This window comes from Bidens hawaiensis, unplaced genomic scaffold, assembly GCF_021521415.1.
Source record: "Bidens hawaiensis isolate Kalapana, Puna unplaced genomic scaffold, B.hawaiensis_p1.1 tig00004685_1, whole genome shotgun sequence".
Taxonomy (NCBI): domain Eukaryota; kingdom Viridiplantae; phylum Streptophyta; class Magnoliopsida; order Asterales; family Asteraceae; genus Bidens; species Bidens hawaiensis.
The window spans coordinates 1976821-1996413 of NW_027491287.1; the positions used below are offsets into that span (position 1 = coordinate 1976821).

A 19593-nucleotide genomic window follows, 5' to 3' on the forward strand; every position below is an offset into this window, starting at 1 on the left:
CAGTTTATGTCTGCAAAAACAAACAGCACCGTAGACACACACAATTTAAATGGCATCTGTAATATATCCTTAAATTAATTACTAAAGCTAACACAATATATATATATATACACACACAATTATAATGTTATCCGGTTTTTAAATCCGGTCCAACCGGTCCGACCAGTGACCCGTTAGGACGACCGAGTCGCCGTCGATCCGGTTATGAAAACATTGAATATGAGAGGGGTCGACCGATAGATATTATATAAGAGCGTACGGCTTTTTGGTCAAACTCTCAAAAGAAGTAAAGTTTGACTTGTAAACAATAAAACAACTCTTCCGATCAAGTGATATCAACAGTACAGCTCACCGGCGGCATTAATCAATCCACCGGCGTTCAAATGACCGGCTGTGACGTCATCGGCGGCTGTCCTAGCGACTACGTGGCACTTGCCGTTGCTATCGTCTCATTCGCACTGTACGTCTCTTTTCCCCCAATTTGAACACTCTATACGTAAACTGTACGCAATTAGGTTATCTAGTTTGCTTATTAGGTTGAACAGTAGATAGTTTATGAGCTTATAGTTAGAAATTGAGCATTGAACTGTGATCCGAGCTTGATTTACTTCATGATTGTAGTAATTTCATCATGCTATACTTAACTGTATGCAGTTAGGTTATTGTATTTGCTTATTAGGATGACCAGTAGATAGATTATGAGCTTATAGTTAGTAATTGAGCATCAAATGTGATCCGAGCTTGATTTAGTTCAGGACTGTAATGATTTTGGATCGGTTTGAATCCGAACGCGGTTATGTGTTGGATTTTGGATGTTAAACATGTTAGTATTCTCGTATCGTTTTGATCTGTATTAAATCATGAGGATAAGTTCAGATTGTTTGAAATGACTTTGATGTCAAAGTTGCTCAACAGTTCATATGGTGAAAAAGTACTAGGTTTAAGGTCATGAAAGGTATTCTACTATATACTACATATACGTAGTATATACACATTGGATTTTGGATGTTAAACATGTTAGTTTTATAATATCAGTTTCGATCTGTATTAAATCGTATGAATAAGTTCAGATTAATATGAAATGAGGTTGATGTTAAATTTGCTGAACAGTTCATATGGATTTGCATTTGGAATAGTACCAGGCTTAAGGTCATGAAAGTTATTCTGCTATTGAAGAAGATATACAGACAGTGTGTAGTTCCATATTAGGAGGGAGAGGGTGGGGGTGGGTGTCATGAGAGAAATCTTCTTCATGAGATATTAGAGAACTCCATACTACATATATAAAGTATATTTACACAGTGTATTGCAGTATAATTGCTGCACGCAGTATATACTACTACGTATACACGGTATATCATACTACGTATATGTAGTATACTGCAGTATATCATACTACATATATGCAGTATATCATATTACATATATGTAGTAATAATATCATATGTGTAATATGATATACTGCATATATGCTGTATGGAGTTCTCTACTTCTCTTGTGGAGAGTGAGTACTCTCATGATGCTGTCCTTTCCATATTAATCTTCTAATATATCCTAAGAATTTATTAATGGTGACATTTCATGCTAGAAACGATAGATACAGAGGATGTATTGTACTTTTATTGGATTTTGATTTATGCTACTAAACAGAAATGTATTCTTTTGGAATCCAAATTGTTTGTTGCTGCTGCTTATATATGCATGTTTATAATGAGCTAGTTATTGTCTTGCAGCCTTTTACTGAGATCGACTTTGCCCTTTTTAATTCACAATGTTCCTAGACCTAAAGGAAGTAGTTTTTGGCTTCCAACGATTCAGATCATGGCTAGCTTCAATCTCTTACTGTCACTTGCGGTAAAGCTACAGTTCCTTTTTATTAGTTGTCTATGTTGCTGAGCAATCAAACATCTAGCAAGATATTGTCTCATGATTATTAATCATATTCATTAAAACAAGAAACATTAAAGTAAAGTTTACATGATGGTAGAACGATTTTGGATTCCAGTTCAGTGTTGACATTATTGCGTTAGGGTTAGTCAATTCTAGTAATTATACCAAGTAATCCCTCATAAGGATTTATCAATTATCACAATTTATTGGGTGAAAGATTTCTGATTTGCAAATTACTGAGAAATTGACCATGCCAAGTAATTTCTTGTAAGGATTTATCACAAGGGTCCACCATTAAGGCATAATTGTGGGTATTGGTTGGAATACTCAACATTTCTATCTTTTACACCACGTTTTTGTGTTTCCGTTATTTTTGTCACATGTGATAATATTTTTTTTTCTTCATGCAGATGTCTCTTAATATTGTGAGGTTTCACAGGAAGCATTGGTGGCAATCCTGTTATCTCTGGGCAGGTTTATTTTCTTTTATTTAGTTACTAAAATTACACTATATATTCATTTTATTTGTAAGTTCATGTTCACCTATAGCAATTTCATGGTTTCAGTTTGGGTCAACGGTCCACTTGGATTTGGATTATTATTGAGTTGTCGCCTTATTCAAGCAGCCCACTTGTATTGCGTATTTGTAAAGTAAGTTTTTTGTTTTCATTTTTTAGTCTTTCCAGTACTTCTACTTGTTCTTTATGCTCTGAGAATACATTACCATGTAATTCATATTAGGGCTGTGCATTTTTTATATGCTAACAACTCTGCTCTTTTGTGATTTTCAGGAGGCGCTTATTTCCTATAAGATCATATATTAGTCTTCCACTTGCTCTTTTGCCCTGGGTAGCCTGGGCCGTATGTAAGATCATATAAATACTTGATTTAAAAAATATTACTTTCTTATCTATAATCTATGCATATGTGGAGGGGTGTGTGTATATTCATGTCTTTATCTCAATAACTCAATTACAGCTATGTTAACTGTTAATATTGGAGTTTGTTTGATGCAGTTCTTCACATAAAGCAGCCTCTAAATAATCGATGCCACATGGGGACTCAATGGGTTGGACCTTATATGTGTTTTCCTGTTCTATATATTGCTTCACTGGTTTGTATTACTGGTGCCATTCATCATATTGAGTTCAAATTTGATGAGCTCAAGGACCTTTGGCGGGCCATACTTGTAACTGTGTTGTCAATCGGTAGGTATTGAAATATTATTGCACATGATTTTTATTAAAGCTCTCATCAGTTACAATATGCTTCTATTGGTTACAATTTTTCTTGATTTTTCATTTTAGGTGTATGGGTGGTTGCTTATGTTTTGAATGAGACGCATGAGGAGAGCACGTGGCTTGAAGTCACCACCAGATGCCTGCTTTTAGTTGTGGTATGTTTTTTAACTTTCATTGAGGTGGCAATTTTGACTCAGTTACTTAGAAATGGGCCAGTTCGGGTTATGATTTATCTTTAAGGGGTCAAACATGTAATATAAACAAAAATCTAGCTTAAAAAGAAATGGGTCAAACAGATCGAAAATTACCCAAATTTTGCTTTTATTGTGTAAAAGCTCCAAATAATTTGACATAGAAAATTAGATAATATAATTTTTGTAATTATATAAGTTAAAGGCATTTAATCAAGGGACTTATGTGTGAATTCAGCCAAAGTTTGGAGGGGGGGTTTTTTCTTGGCATTTGCTTACAAAGTTTTTTAATGTAAATATGAAAAGCTTTTGTAAGGAAAGTGTCCCGCGTCAACCAGACTTGTACAAAAATGGCCAGTTTTGATCTGTTATACATCCAACATATACGTCTCATTTTGGAAGCTTTCAACTTTAATTGATGATATCTTTGTCAACTGTTATTCCATAGGCAAGTTTTCTTGTGGTGGCTTTCTTCTCTATTTCTTTCTCTCAACCTCTGGTGTCAGTTATAAGCTTAAACAAGAAGGAAAGCTTTAATATAAAGACAATGGGGGAAGCTCTTGGAATACACGACAGTGGGATTTTGTCGCAAAATGACACGACTCTAGATGTCGATCCAAATGATCCATTAGATAAACTTTTACAGAATAAAAGATTCCGTTTATCTTTCATGGAGTTTGCTGACAGGTCCTGTCTTCACCTTACACCTATCGACAAAACGAGTGTGTTGGGCTATTTGGGTAACTTGCCAACACGGGTTTGGATTAAATTTTGCAATTATAATACGGGTCGAGTCAGTTCGACCCGAAACACTTTTGTCCAAGAAGCTTACAATTTTTTAGACATTTACCGTGTCAAATATGATTACAAAAAATATGATAATATATTTTTTTAATAAAATGATTTATGTGGATTTTTGCATTAAAAATACACTTTGGGTCAATGTTGACCGTTTAAGCTAGATTTTTGTTTATTACACCTTTTTGGCCCATTAGAGATAAAAACATTACTTTAATCAACCCATTTACAAGTATCGGAATTGCATCCCTTTTTTATGATTTCAGTTGTTTGGCTGGGGAAAGTGTGCATTTTTACAATGAAGTACAACTGCTTGAAAAAATACCTGTGAATGATCCTGTTAAAAGAATTTACATGGTACGGCACATTATCGAGAAGTACATAACCACAGGTACAACATCTGAGTCTCCTGTAAAGTCTAATCAGAGGTGGAAATGGGTGGGCTAAGTAATTGGTAAAAACTGGCTCGGGTCAGTTCATGCAACTTTTCTTGTTTTTTTACAGGTGGGTCGGGTTGAGTAATGTATCAAATATGATTAAAAGATCATTCATGTATTAATTAGTTTTATTAAATAAAACAATTTAAGATGTTTTAAGCATTCAAATACAATATATATTTAGGTAATTTTCAACTCGTTTCACCTGTTTAGATACCTTACTGTCTTTAATTTCTCGATTTGCATACAGGCTCGCCTATGGAGGTGAATATATCTCACAGAACCCGACAAGAAATTCTCTCAACGCTTGATCTTGCACACCCCGAACTCTTCAAAAATGCTGTCAATGAGTTATTGCAGTTAATTAACATGGTTAGTTCTTTACCTTTTGAGAGGCTCGTTTATTTACAAACAGGTCAATTTGGGTCATTTTTAACAAATAAGTCAAATAAAAGTTATTTTTAAAAGGAACCTGTTCAATGGGTCATGAACGGGTCAAATCAGTATTGTAATAATATTGTTGTAAATTGTAATCATAGCTAAAATTTATTATAGAATCTTAAAACGGGAAAAATTTGTTTTTTGGGTCAACCTAACCGGTTTCGACTCCTTGTGTCCTAGGTTTAAACTCTAAACTAAACGTTTGATGCACTCTTTTTTTTCCTTTAATTTTTAGAACTTGGCAAAAGATTATTGGTCATCGATGTACTTCTTAAAGTTCAAAGAAGAAGCTGACATGAGAAATGTTGACCGTGAACTTGAGCAAGTAAACGGTTGGAACTTTTCTCCAAGATTAAGCTCGGTTCATTGTCCCGACGACCCGTTTTGTCATATTCCAAGGGATCCACCTAACCATGATGGGCATGGTTCGTACCTGCAGTGAGTATAACTACAAAAAAATTATGGAAATGCCGTTGTATCAATCCACAGAAGCAGTATTCTGGCTAAACATAACCTGGTGAATGTTTTGAGTTGACCTGATTCGACCCGACTGGTTAACCAATGGTCCATGAATGCAGGGTGGTAACTGGTAAGTGGTTAACCCTTAAGGTTGGGTCTATAAATTTACAATCAACTTTGAGGTCACATGAAGTTGGTAATCAGGCACTTATATAAAGATCACTCAGATTTCTGTCATTTTGTAGCATTATTTGTATATATAGAACATTGAAATCATATAAACATTTGTATATTTCAGGTTATGTCATAAAATATTAAGAATTCAAATATATATTTATAATTAATTCAAAACAAAATATGGAATTGTTAATTTGTTTTACTTTTGGTGTTGGATATAACCAAAAAAAAGGGGGCATGAAATAAACAAACTATGAACTCAAAAGTAAACAATTTTTTAAGAAATTCTAATAATAATAATATATTTTTTTTAAATCGTGTTCAACTAGTCGATGTTATAACTGAGCCAAAAAAGACATTTCAAGAGTACCCAACTAGACTCTTTGTGCATTGAGCTAATTAAAGACAGTTCTAGAGTATTCAACCAGACCTGTTGTGAAAACATTGCACGCAAACTTTTAAGTTCAAATTGTTTAGAATCATGCATGTGTATTGAAACATGATTAATATATAAAAACTAAATATTTGATAAATAAAAATTATGATAACTAATCTTGTTAATCTAAATCAACAACAATTAAATATTTAAATAATATCCTATACACCAAATTTTCTTTTTCTAAACACCACTTCAGTATCCAACCCAAACCCATCAACCTTTCTGACCTTAACCAGTTCCGACCCATCAAACAGCTTCTTCAACGGCTCAACACTAAACAAATCATTCGCGGAGTACTTATCCGACCGTCTAGAAACTGCCACGTGTAACACACAGACTCCACCAGCCTTCAACGTCCGTTGGATCTCCCCCACAAATTTATCCGGGTAAAGTGCATGATCAAACACATTTGAAAATTCAAAGTCAAATGTCTCATTATCAAATGGCTGGTAATGAAAGTCACCTTTTATCACATTAGGCGGGTATGGGACCAAATCCAACCCGACCGAATCCGTCAACCCGACCCGTTTCAATGCCTCCACTTCTTGCCCGACCCGAGCACCCACACAAAGTGCTTTAGATGAATTAAAGATTAGTTTTTCTCGCTTTAAACGAGTAAAAAATCGTTGGAAGACTTGGATTTTTCGGCCCCAGTCTCGGGAGGTCCATATTTTTCTAAGTTTCGGGTTGGTGGTTTTTTTAAGCTGGTGGTGGATGTAGGTTTCGTAGGAGGTGTATCCGGGTCGGATCTTGATGCCTTTGATGGCGGTCGGGTTGTCGGATATGGGCTTTTGGAGAGAGTTGTGGGATTGTAGGAAAAGAAAGGTGAGGAAGATTAGAGAGAGGATAATAAGAGAGATAAAGATTGTTTTGGGTGGTAATAATAATTTTGGTTGGTTGATTGAATAATAATCCTTCATTTCTCCAAACTCTAATTCATTGTTTCTTTAGAGTTCTTGAAAATTATATATCATAAAGACACCCTCTTTATCTCTAGAAAATTATTAATATTGTGAATATTATCTCTTTCTCTTTCTCTCTACAAGGTTCTAAGATGTGTGTGTGTGTGTGTGTGTGTGAGAGAGAGAGAGAGAGATATGAAGGTAGTAAGGAATGGGACAAATGGTTGATATAAGAAGAAAGCATGCATGATAATATGGTGGAAGAGAGAGGTAGATGCATCATGCATAGTTATGCATGATTGTTATATTAGTTATTTATAATAATAATAATAATAATAATAATAATAATAATAAAAGCAATCTAGTTTGATTTTAGTTGGTCGAAAGCTAAAAAAAGTTTTGCTTAAAATACTAAGTTTAATCATTATGTTTGTAAAAGAAAACTTCATGCGTGTATTAAAAGTTATAAAATGTTATAGGAAAATTTACCAAAATACACATTTTCATAAAGGAATTTCGAGTTTTACCCACATTTTGTAAGATATTCCCAAAATACTTCGATATAAATTTGACACACTATGTTTTGAATAAAATTTGTGTCGGCGCGTGGATAAATAAGAGCACGCTTCGACGGTATAGTTGGAATTTTGTGAAACTTGATATGTTAAAAGTTATAAAAGAAAAACTAATTATGAGTAAAATTAAATATAATAATATAATATTAAGAAAACTACCCTAAAATTCATAAAAAAAACTTGTTCCGACTATTTTTTTACCTAAAATAGTTGTCCCGGCTAGTTTAGTGTCACAAAATACTCGCCCCGGCAATTTTCTTAGTCTAAAATAGTCGTCCCGACTAATTTTATAAAATACTCGTCGACACTAAGAATCTATTTGTTCCGAGTTGTTTGTTGTGTGTTTTTTAAGAATATTTTGCAAAATGTGAGTAAAACTCGAAATTCCTTTATGAAAATGTGTATTTTGGGAATTTCCGAATATTATAGTAGTTATAAAGTTTGCACTAAATTTATGGGTATTTAGTGTAAATTTGTGTTTCATACTACTAAGTTTTGACATTAAGATACAAGATATATCTATTCATGGTTTATAAGGATTTTATCATTTATGCACTATTAAGTATTAACATCTTAGCTAATAATATATGTCATTGGTAAGTGATGACCTAAATTGTTTGTGTTATCAAGTTATCTTATAAAGAAATATTTTGTTTAGATCAAATGTGCCACGAGAATGAGACATTGTATAGCTAGAATATAATATATTATACTTATTCAAAACAAAATCATAAATAGTGACACCTTTAACAACTTGTTTTTTGTTTGATACTAGCATCCGGCTTTGTTTGATTTTACATTTTTATGCATCGTAGATGAAGCCGAAAGGTATCTTTAGACATCTTCGATATAATAGAGTTTTTAGGGATCTTCGATGAAAACGTGAGGTCATATAGATATCATCGAGCTACCGTAGCCATCTATCTTCGACTAGCTATACGTTATTGGAACTTTATTGTCATGAATAACCTCTTCGATTACATGGATTGGAAAATGCATGGCCTGTCTTCAGGGCCGTCTCGGAGAATTTATATGCCTCGGGCGAACCGATGTAAAAAGGCCCGTAGACTCTAACGAGTAACGAAATATTATAAGCAAAAAAAAATTTAGGCCTTATGTAAATGGGTTTTTTGTTTAGTTAAAACACTTAAATTTTTAAATGAGTTTACTTAGTTATGATTTACGTTGTGTAAAAACATTTGTGTATAAAAATAAACTTAAAAACGTCTCAAGTGAGACTAGAACTTAAAACCCTTTGACTAAAAGTCATACCCTTTTCCACTAAACCAACCTAGTTATTGCATAATTAGAGTAAAATGTTAAATATACATATTTTTTTTCATAGAAAAATATATATAAAAAACGTGCCTCTAAAAATTAAGTGCCCCGGCCGATCACCCGCATTGCCTTATATCCTAGCCGGTCCTGCTTTCTTAATACAACTGAAATAACAATAACTGTTAAAAAAATAATTGTAAATGATATGAAAGATATCTTTTTGTTTAATAAATATATAATTAGTAATTTCTGGAAAAGGAAAAGAAGAATAATTAGTGAAATTGTTAAGGAAGCATTGATGATTATTGTCTTGAAGTGTTGGGAAAGTATTATAGAGTTTTCAAGTAAAGAATACCTACTTATCCCAACGTAAATTCTATTTAAGTTTAATACAAAAATGGTACTTTTAATAAATTAAATAATAATAAATACATAAATAAAGTTATATTTTGGAGTGGCTTAAAAGAAAATACAATAACTTTTTTTTATTCATAGTAAAATTACCATTTATATTTCCTATCATGTAAACAATATGCTAAAATAACAATATAATGTCTATAACATCTTTAAAACAAACGAATTACAATGAAGTGGCAGGTAAGCGGACAACAAGCTGCGTCTCAACCCCCTTTTGAATAGTAAACCCAATCCTACTAAAAACAAAGTTTCGATTCTTATGGGCCGATACGTTACTATGCACAACTTTCTGAACCCTATTCAAAAGGTCCACGGCATCCGGAGCTAAGAAACCAAAAGTGTTAAATTTGTGTAAATTCTGTTTTTCATCATGTCGCTTGTTAAAAAAATGTTATTTCAGAACAATTTAAATTTGTGAACGTGGCTTGTTTAAAAGAATTTGTGTCCCCTCTCTTTCGTTGTTGAGGATAGTTTAAATTTGTGAATTTGTGTCCCCTATCTTTCGTTGTTGAGGATAGAGTATTTTAATCTTATTTTAATCTATCAACCTCGCCTCAATAAGAAAAGAAGACTTGAATACCTCTTTACTTAAAAAAACTAATGGTGTTAAGTATTAATGACGTGGAATTAAATGCAACAAAAATGAAAGATCATGAACTAAAATCACAAATTTTAAACTATTTGAATGACTTTTGACAAACCACATGGACAAAAACTGCAATTTACTCTATATTGATATACGCCAGATACTACTCAATCCAGGGAGTACAACGGGTTTTTTAGCCCATGACAACCAAACAAATGTCGTAATAAAACATAACCCAAGACAACCAACTGACCAAGCTGACCTGCGTTTGTGTCAAACCGACTGGACCCAGCCCGTTTTGACCCAAACAAAAAATGGCATATTAGAACATAATCCAATAATCAAACTTCCATAGCACAAATTCACAACAAAAACCAAAACAATAACTTGACAAAAACACAGTAAACACCATCAAGGCAAATTTGAAGAATTTGAGAGCTTTAGGCACTCACTTTGGCACCTCTTGAGACAAATATCATTCCAATTTGGCACTTGATGTTGGTTCACACAAACGGTTCGAGCACATGCATCAGCACAAGCATCAAGCTCAGAGACCCCACAAACGGTGACACACGTGTCGGGCTCGGGGTCCTTAGAAAACGACCCTACTTTCTTTAACATTCTTTTTGAAGTGCACACCCTTTCACATACGAAAATCTCATCAGAACTCTTTTCTCGGCCTCTAGCACTCCTTAATCTTTCTTCTTCTGCTCTTCGGTTCTTCGCTCTTAAGGCTTGGCCGGCCACCAATGCAGGAACCACGGCGCCCGCCAAAGATATCCACCAATCAACCATTGTTTGGTAGATCTTTACTTTAAATTAACAATTCAACCTTTTAGCATTCAGAAAAGTTTAATATCCCAAATTTTCAAGTACTGGTAAAAATTGCTTAGAGGTTTGTGTAACAGGCCCAAACAGGTAACTTATGAAATGGGTCAAAACGGGCCAAGTCAGGGCGACACAAAACACATTTTAATGTAGTATTTCAGTAATGATGTAAACATGTCATCTTTTGAATATATGAGTTAGAAGGTTTTAATGCATTAATCATAGATTAGGGTCGTCCGTTTCAACCCATTTCCTTTGCAGCTAACATTTCTTAATCTACATGTTTGACCAATTAGACGTAAAACATAACCTAAATCAACACGTTTATTAACAGGCACCATACATACCCTAAACATAGCTTCAAATAACAACATTTTTCAAGGCACAATGAAGTTGTATCAGAAATTAGGTATCACTATGTGGATCACCATAAATGGTTATCTAGTTTTCTTATAATGAGGATAACTATGGTTCATAGATTTTCAACAAGCACCGCCTTGGTTTTACAATGTGCGCATAGCGCATGATGCGGTGCAAAGAGCGCATTTCTGCACTATATGGCTTGATGCGATGCCTTCATAATGCACGCAACATTATCTAGGGGAAGAAAAGTGTGAATTTACAACAAGAAAGCCCAAGTATTTACGCATGTTTTGAAACTGCAGCATTTTTCTAAAGAGCGCATTAAATGTATGGCACGCTCGCATCACGCATCGGATTTTGAGACCAAACGCATCGGAGCACATCAAGCAATTTAAAACGAAGCCATACGCACCCTTAATCAGAGCTTTAAATAACAGCATCTTCCGAGCCACAAACGAAGTTGTAACTAGAATTTAAATATCATCATGTGGATCAACATGAAACTCTACAAGTGAATACGTTACAATATTTAAAGGCTTTATCTATACAGACACCCAGGCCCCTTAACCAGACACCCAGTCCCACCTATACAAGTCATATAGGATCATACAACTGGTATGTGTCAGTTTTTTCAAAAGTCGATGATCGATACTAGACGACACGTAAAAACCTATACGAGCCAGATGGCCCTATACGACTTCATTTTTTTATGGTGTAAACAGCTGTTTTCCTAACGTCTAGCTTAAAACGGCTTTTTTCCAAGTTATGGTTAGCTCGTTTTATTCAATGTATAATCTCATTTCGAGTCAACTAACGGAATCTTGTATTGTGTCAAATAATCATATACTAATCTTATATCAAATCAACTAACTATCGAAATATTGTACCGCTTCAAATAATTTATGTCACGTGAACAGAGAAGAATCTGATCATCATCATCACCATCATCGTACTCAGTATATCCCACCAATAGCAAAGCTATGGTAGAGTCTTAGTAGGGTAAGATGTAGACAGTCTTACCTCTACCCCGTACGAATAGAGAGGCTGCTACCGGTGAGACCCCGCTAGTAGTTTTGCATCAAGCCTTAGACATAAGACACATAACACTCAAACCATTGGGACACCCACTGATTGGTGCATGTTCATTTGTCTTTTGGCTATCAACGCCACCACATGATGCCTGATTAACCTTCCGCCACTTTTGGCGTTATTTTCACGAAGTTAGTAATATAACGTCAAAGTTAGTGCAATTCCATTATACGCACGTATCAGAGAAGAATCTGATACGGCCCTGAATAATTTTGCTTTTTATACGAGTCCTAAACATAATAATCAAATGCATAGCCGGTACCTTAATTCCAACTCTAGCCTTAATTTTTCATCAAATCATGAACAGAGCGAAAACTTCACACATAATCCGAGAATTACAGGCAAACTTGTATCGTTAAGACAATCAAACAAGTAACCATACTGAAGTACAAATAATCAAATGCATACCAGGTACCAAATTATGCAAAATGTAAACCCTATTTCCATCTCTATCCTTAATTATCCACCAAATCATAAACATATTGAAATTTTCACACATAATACGAAAACTACAGGTTAATTAGTACCGTTAAACGTATCTGTAATGATATATAACATTTTAGAATCATATAACGCCGTAAAAACTCTCAAAATCGAACGAATATATGAACGCATCTGAATTAAGCTGATAATGTGATCAATTAAACGATTGAGCGTGAAATTTGGTAAAAGATTACGAAGCACAGTACCTTCAGTAAGAACTAGGGTTTTAGAGGCTCTAATTTTCCCCGATTTTGGCGGTTTATTAAGTATTTGCTATTTATTTATATAAGTAAGTAGAATGTTGCTAAAAGGTCCTTTGAGATTTGATAGGGGTACCAAAAGTTTCTTTTTATTTTAAGTTCATTTACTATAAATAACAAGGCAACGTCACTTTTTATAGAGTTGATACGTTTGGTTTGTTTAGAGAATCAACACGTGTTTCTATCCTTTTCTTTTGATACATTCGGTATCCTGGCCTCTAAAACCCAAAGCTTCATTTTTAGTTGAATCGGATTTGCTATTCAAAAGGAGGTTACGACGCAGCTTGTTACCTGATTACCTTCCACTTTATTGTAACTTTTTTTGAGCTTAGCAATGAAAAAAGACTTTAAAAGGACACAGAGTAGAGAGATGTTGGTCATTAGTAACAAAATTCTAATTGATCATGGTTCATTTTGGTTTGTCAGGCGTATGCAACATGGAGAAAATTACAGATGTGTCATCTCATCGTTACTAGATTATTGTTCCACGAATTTCACCATATCTTTTGAATCTTACAGACTACACACATTTCTCTCTTTCTACTATCACAGAAAAAACACGTATTTATCACAAACGGTTCGTTTCAAAGACATGCGTACCGTCAAGTTCAACTTGAATATACAAAAGGTTACATTTTCCATTCACAAGTCACAACTCACAAGTATGATGATAAGCTTCATGTGACGAGTTCGAATACAAAGGTAGCATGCTTTCTAGTGTCGAGTTACGAGTATTGTTAAGTAATGAAAACTTAAGCTTGGGTTTGTCGCTTGACACAAATGGCTTACACATTAGTGTTCCTTGATTATATTAAAAACAATAAAAATAAAAATCAAACAAAATGATTAAAATCAAGGAAAAAAACAGTTATAGTTATATATTCAATAAAGCAACTAAAACATTTTGTAGAAACCACAAACATACTTGATACTTATGCTAGTATGATTAATGAAGGTTGTGCACAACAAATACAAAAACCTGTGCATGAGACTGAACTTTTGCTTGACAAACAATTGTATTAGACCGTAAATGGATTTAAATACAAAACCCTTGCTTAAGATAAAAAGATTTCACATGAGCCGCAGTTCATATTCGCCCGCCATTGTTATATACCGCACCCATGGAAGGGCCTGGTAACCACTTTTCTCGATGATTTTTAGGTAACGAACCTATAAACCAAAAAGTAACAAAGATTAGCTTAATCAAGGTGACCGTTGATTGACCCCAATTATAAAGCTAAAATGAGAGTTTCTGTTTATTACCTGAATTCCTGAAACGGTAAAATACGGTATCTCGAACTTGACACGAATAGGAGCTTTTCTCTCCGGGGCTGCTTCTTCAGCGGTTATACTAGGAAGTTTGAACTCTGCTCTCAACATGTATTCCTAAAACATCGAACATGCAACAAAATTTTGACTTTGACTTGGTCGACACATGAATTGTAGATGAACATGAAATCATATATATATACAACTATACAAGGTTTTTACCTTGCCACCTGGAAATGATTTGATTTTCCAGCTAAGAGCATCGCTTTCGGGTGCATAAGCAGCTGATCCCATGGAAGTCCTGACATTTGGATTGGTTGCATCAGCAGGCACGGGTAATTCAATCTCCACATTTGTTGCAGTGCTGCCAAAAGTCAAATCGGTCATACCATAATCAAAAGCGAAAGTAAATGTTCGTACTTTGTAGACACTTGAGAAATTAATACCTTCGCTCCTTAAATTGGCTCCGCGCTTTGACGGTTATTTCCATACGGCTTCTTGAATGCCTTTCAATTTGAGCTTCCACCCATATTAAAGGCTTAACCTGAAAGAAAACATCAAATCCAATAAAGTGAGAGTAGAGGGGTATTAAGTTTTCAGTGATGAAGGGTGAAGTGCAAGAACCTGAGTACTTAGTCGATATGTCATGAGATCAAAAGCTCCATCGGGTGGTACAAAGGATATCGTCCTATCATTTTCAAAACGGGCCAAACGCACGCACCTGTATCAAAATTGCATATTGGCTGAAAACTAGCAGCAAATACTGATAAACACAACAAGAGTATGTGCATAGAAATAGTTAAAAACTAGACGTGGCACCCTTGACTGGTTGTTAATGGGTCATCCCATAATTGGCCAATTCTTAACTACTGGGTTAAGATTGCCACCACTAGATACAATGATAATGTTGAGGCCACTTTTTACTTGTAAACTACGATCATAGGGTAAATAACATGTAAGGGTTGAACGACATACTGATGAAACTTGATGTCATCCAAGTCAATAGCTTTTCCCCTAGAAGATCGTCCTTGTGCTTCCAACAATACTCTATCATTCAGCCCAAGTTTACACTCAGGCATACCACTGCAAGTAATGACACGTCACCATTTAGTAGTCGCATAAAATTTATGTGACTATTTGAGGTGTTTACGCGATATATGGCAAATGAAAAAGTGTATACCTCAAATAAGTCCTCATCTTCAGTGCCCCAACAACCTCTGACCTAACAATTTGACCATTACTGTTGACGAGTATATTCACGCTCTCCACAACATCCAAAAACACCTGAAAAAGGCAAGCAGATATTATTTAGTTTTTTTTTTTTTGTGATCTCATATCCATAATTACCTAGCTCTAACAAGAAGACTTACCTCATTCTTCTTGTATCGTATCCCTTCACTACGCCAGGACACTGCATTTGTGACAGCCATTGGAGGCCTCTGTGTAACTTCCATCCTGTAAGCATCGGTCTTGATAAACTCACTCAGAATTTTAGCTTCCGTGAATTGAGGATAACCAAAGTCCATCATTTCATCAAGCAATTCATACTGCAAAATATAATGGTGTCATAGTTACTGAGCATATGTGTCCTTGGATATAATTTACACATGATTAGATCCCTTGTAAAAACTCAATAGAAAAGTTCTGACTTTATTTTTAACAAATATGTCCTTTTCTGCAAGTTTAAGTCCCAAAACTTTTAAAAACACAAAATATGCCCTATTTTGCATAACCAAGTTCCTACACTTAGTACTAAGAACCTTTTCATTGATTTTTTACAAGTTCGAGAACTTAATCATACAAAAAATAAAGTAAAGGGACTTATGTGTAAATTCAGTGGATGTCCAAGAGTTTTAACTTTGTTTTACATGCATTTTCCTGAGAATATATTGTAAAATATGCATACCACTACAACAAAGTTGTCCCTAAGTGATTCCTCCTCTAGCTCCTCGAAGTAATGCTTAAATACCTGTCACCAACAACAAACAAGAACTTGATAAATATATCTTTTAAAACCTTGTGAAGATAATATTATAAATTTTAGATGAGTGAATTAAAGTTAGGGGCTTAATTTTGCTTCACTTATTCCTTACAAGTATCTTTAAAAAATGTTAGGAAAGTTTCTGTGACAAAAAGTGACTTATATATTGAAACTTACAAACAAAGAAATGAAAGCTAATTCATTCAATTACAGAAGAGTGCTTACATCAACTACACGATGTAAAAACAGGAGAAGACTAGCAGCATTACAGTTCTGCCTCGATGCAGTCATTAGGTATACATTGTTGTGTTGTACAAACATATAGGTGACACCATTATCATATACAACAGGATCTTGAGCATCTTGATCACCCTGAGATTCATCAACATACCATAATCAGATTAGATGTACCCATTTGCAAGCATACAATCATTAAAAACTATATTTTACATCAATAAGCATGGATGCTCACTTGATTATCAATATTTCAAACAACACTTATCAAACTCAATCTGAATAAGCACAGGTTGGATACAGTTCTAAACTAGCCTAACCAGATCAAACAATCTTTCACTGTTCATTTAGTTGCTAATACACTATAATAAAATGCAGAAACTCACAATCAAATAGATGTTTTCGATATAATTCTGAAAACTACTAAATAAGCATACTTCAAACTAACAATGCAAACAATGGTAGCAGACCTGCTATACACAGTAGAACATTGATAATGTTTCACTTCTTTCCCTAAAACACTTACCAAGACAAACTGAATAAAAAACTATCAGATCATACTAAACTACAGCAAGAGACTGATTTACAACAAAATAACCTTTTTTCACTATCCTTTAGCTGTTACTACACTTTATCAGTGTTTCAAACAAGTGGTCGATACATTTCAAGCTGAATAAACACAGTTTGAATACAATTTTGAGCTAGCTGATCCAGAACCATTCACTATTCCTTTAGTAGTTACATGTAACTACACTTTATAATCAAATAAATACAAAAACATACAATCAAACAGATCTTTTCTACCTAATTCCAAAACCTACTCAATAAAAATAACTCAAATCAAGCTGTTATACAAATTAGAAACTAAAACACTTATAATAATAAACGAGTTTCAAATCTATCAAATCAACAATAGAACAAACCTCTTTCTCTACGAGTTTAGTGAAGAATCATTTATCTAATATATAAACCTAATTCAAATCAACAATGCTAACAGGTTACTCTAGCTAACCTATTACACAAGATTAGAACCTAAAACACTTATCATAGAATCATAATAAATAAATTTCAATCCATCAAAATCAAATAAACAACATAATAAAACAACCTATTTCTATATAAATTTAGTGAAGCACATAATTAAACAATTGTTTTGGATCTAATTCCAAAACCTACACCTACTATATAAAGTATAAACCTAATTCAAATCAACAATGCCTTAAACCTAACTTTATCACACCTGATACACAAAATTAGGACCTAAAACACTAATCACAATACACAAATTACAAATCTATCAAATCAAAGCGATGTTTTAGATCTGGTTCCTAAGCCTACACCTACTATATAATCCTAACTGAAATCAGCAATGCTAACAGCTTACTCTAGCAAACCTAATACACGAATTAAGACGTAAAACTAATCATAATACACAAATTTGAAATCTATGAAATGAAAACAGAGAAATCAGCTTAACAAATGTTTTCGATCTAATTCCTAAACCTAATTGAAATCAACAATGCTAACACCTTACTCTAGCAGATTTATTATACAAACTAGAAGCTTAACCTATCAAATCAAATCATAAAAATGAAATCAACATAATAATAATAATAATAATAATAATAATAATAATAATAATAATAATAACCTCTTTCTCTATGAGCTTAGTGAAGAATCGTTCAGCCTGAACAGCAGAAACATCGCCACGGTAATCACGCCATACGAGAACACGGCCTTTGATATCCAGAAGGAACAGCGCAGAGGCCGCCCCTGCCATCCGTCGGATCAGATCTATCCGTCAAATTATTGTTCCGATTTCAGATCTGGCTTCTGGTGAATTTTTTATTAGTTGTTAACTGAAATCCGTTAAAGTGAGATTTTGAAGATGAATTTGAGATGCGATCGATCAGTGTTGAAGAAACGAAGTGAGGGTTGAAGACAAGAGCTTTCATTTCTTCGCTGGCTTCTATTGGGCTCCAATACGGGTATTGGGTCAGCCCATTGGTTTTAGACGATGAAATGAGCCGAGCTTTTTCAAATAAAGCTTGTTTAGTTATTTAGCCCGAGTTTGAGCCTTGTATAAAAACCTCATTAACGAGTTAACTAGCCTTGTGTGTTTATAAGTTTTACCTCTTTTGGACTTCTATGTATTAATTTCACACTACAAGTCTACAACTGAGTTTTGGGTTGTTTAAGTACGCCACAAGCTTGAGCCTTAAGGTATTTCTTTAAAAAATTAAAAACATATGCAAATTAATTAATTAATTAATAATAATAATAATAATAATAATTGAATCGAGCCTGAGCTGAGCGCAAGCTTGAAAACACAAGAAGAGCTCAAAACAAGCCAAGCTCGAGCTCTCATAAGTCAAAACGAGCCGAGCTCGGCTCGTTTACACCCCTAACCAAAATCGAAACTGGTTACTAACCAATGTTTAGGAACTAGTTAGGGATTTTCACATACAAACCAGTTAGGAACTGGTTAACCGAACATAGGTTGATACGGTTAGTGTTAATAAGATTATATTCAATAGGTTAAAATTAATGTCAAAAGTTATTATCGTTAACCAGTTAGTAACCAAACTAGTTACATAGGTTAGAGATTTTCCACTCAAAAACCGGATAGGAACCATAACTTTACAACAAAGTTCTTTCGAACAAATTTTAGGGGCTTACTCATAAAAATGGACCTTTTTGGGATATTATTTTTGTTCCGAGGGGTATTTTAGTCATTTTCTTTCAAACATAATGCAGTAATGGTATTCTTGAATCACCAAGAGAGCACACATGATGACAGATATATTTTACAGTTGCAATTCGCAAACATGTTTGTAATTATACCAAAGGTTAGCGGTTTTCTGGACTACCGGTTTATCTTAATATATCACGTTTCAATCCTTACAGTAGGTACCATGTATTCATTCCCACTATTAAAATTACATCCAAAAGCAATGGAAGCTGCAAGAACAGCTGAAAAAGTGTCTGATTGAGAATTGGTACTAAGAAGTGTATTATATACTTCCAGGGTTGAACATGAGATTCCGGATGTCCTATGCGACTAGTAATAACGGGCCCTTAAAATAAAAACTTATATATAAAACAAAATTCATTAATACGACAAAAACTGTTATAACAATAAACAAAACAAAATTACCATAGCAAAATTATTCATTTTACATAGTTAACTGAATCACGAGACTCTCCTTGCATTATTTGAAGCGAAGTTGTTGATCAATCGTCTCGTTACTTTTC

At 34.1% G+C, this 19593-nt stretch overlaps 4 protein-coding genes across 4 annotated transcripts; 1 reads left to right on the forward strand and 3 right to left on the reverse strand.

Annotated features, from left to right (window-relative positions):
- The first annotated feature begins 350 nt into the window (after window positions 1-350).
- On the forward strand, window positions 351-5775 carry LOC143627658 (regulator of G-protein signaling 1-like). The gene is made up of 11 exons (XM_077097444.1): window positions 351-460; window positions 1734-1854; window positions 2301-2364; window positions 2457-2541; window positions 2682-2755; window positions 2907-3098; window positions 3198-3286; window positions 3771-4009; window positions 4387-4511; window positions 4808-4929; window positions 5234-5775. Exons 1-11 carry the CDS (start codon window positions 384-386, stop codon window positions 5438-5440), a joined length of 1395 nt encoding a protein of 464 aa, XP_076953559.1. The 5' UTR covers window positions 351-383; the 3' UTR covers window positions 5441-5775.
- A 426-nt stretch (window positions 5776-6201) lies between these two features.
- On the reverse strand, window positions 6202-7182 carry LOC143627602 (uncharacterized). The gene has a single exon (XM_077097382.1). The coding sequence runs from the start codon at window positions 6991-6993 to the stop codon at window positions 6232-6234; it is 762 nt and encodes a 253-aa protein (XP_076953497.1). The 5' UTR covers window positions 6994-7182; the 3' UTR covers window positions 6202-6231.
- A 2969-nt stretch (window positions 7183-10151) lies between these two features.
- LOC143627603 (uncharacterized protein At5g64816-like) lies at window positions 10152-12843 on the reverse strand. Its single transcript, XM_077097383.1, has 2 exons — window positions 12801-12843; window positions 10152-10638 (listed from the first exon to the last, which is right to left on the reverse strand). Exon 2 carries the CDS (start codon window positions 10624-10626, stop codon window positions 10243-10245), a length of 384 nt encoding a protein of 127 aa, XP_076953498.1. The 5' UTR covers window positions 10627-10638; window positions 12801-12843; the 3' UTR covers window positions 10152-10242.
- Window positions 12844-13768: 925 nt separating this feature from the next.
- LOC143627659 (AP-1 complex subunit mu-2-like) lies at window positions 13769-18167 on the reverse strand. Its single transcript, XM_077097445.1, has 11 exons — window positions 17990-18167; window positions 16330-16476; window positions 16030-16092; window positions 15494-15670; window positions 15304-15407; window positions 15099-15206; window positions 14748-14844; window positions 14570-14667; window positions 14346-14487; window positions 14118-14240; window positions 13769-14024 (listed from the first exon to the last, which is right to left on the reverse strand). The coding sequence occupies exons 1-11, from the start codon at window positions 18116-18118 to the stop codon at window positions 13926-13928; spliced, it is 1287 nt and encodes a 428-aa protein (XP_076953560.1). The 5' UTR covers window positions 18119-18167; the 3' UTR covers window positions 13769-13925.
- Between the last annotated feature and the right edge of the window lie 1426 nt (window positions 18168-19593).

Coding starts and splice junctions, on each gene's coding strand:
- LOC143627659 (XM_077097445.1), bottom strand. CDS start 18,118: ATGGCAGGGGCGGCCTCTGCGCTGTTCCTTCTGGATATCAAAGGCCGT. Junction 14,488..14,569: donor AGCCAATTTAAGGAGCGAAG/GTATTAATTTCT, acceptor GACTTTTGGCAG/CACTGCAACAAATGTGGAGA. Junction 14,025..14,117: donor TTACCGTTTCAGGAATTCAG/GTAATAAACAGA, acceptor TTTGGTTTATAG/GTTCGTTACCTAAAAATCAT.
- LOC143627602 (XM_077097382.1), bottom strand. CDS start 6,993: ATGAAGGATTATTATTCAATCAACCAACCAAAATTATTATTACCACCC.
- LOC143627603 (XM_077097383.1), bottom strand. CDS start 10,626: ATGGTTGATTGGTGGATATCTTTGGCGGGCGCCGTGGTTCCTGCATTG.
- LOC143627658 (XM_077097444.1), top strand. CDS start 384: ATGACCGGCTGTGACGTCATCGGCGGCTGTCCTAGCGACTACGTGGCA. Junction 461..1,733: donor GCTATCGTCTCATTCGCACT/GTACGTCTCTTT, acceptor ATTGTCTTGCAG/CCTTTTACTGAGATCGACTT. Junction 2,756..2,906: donor CTGGGTAGCCTGGGCCGTAT/GTAAGATCATAT, acceptor TGTTTGATGCAG/TTCTTCACATAAAGCAGCCT.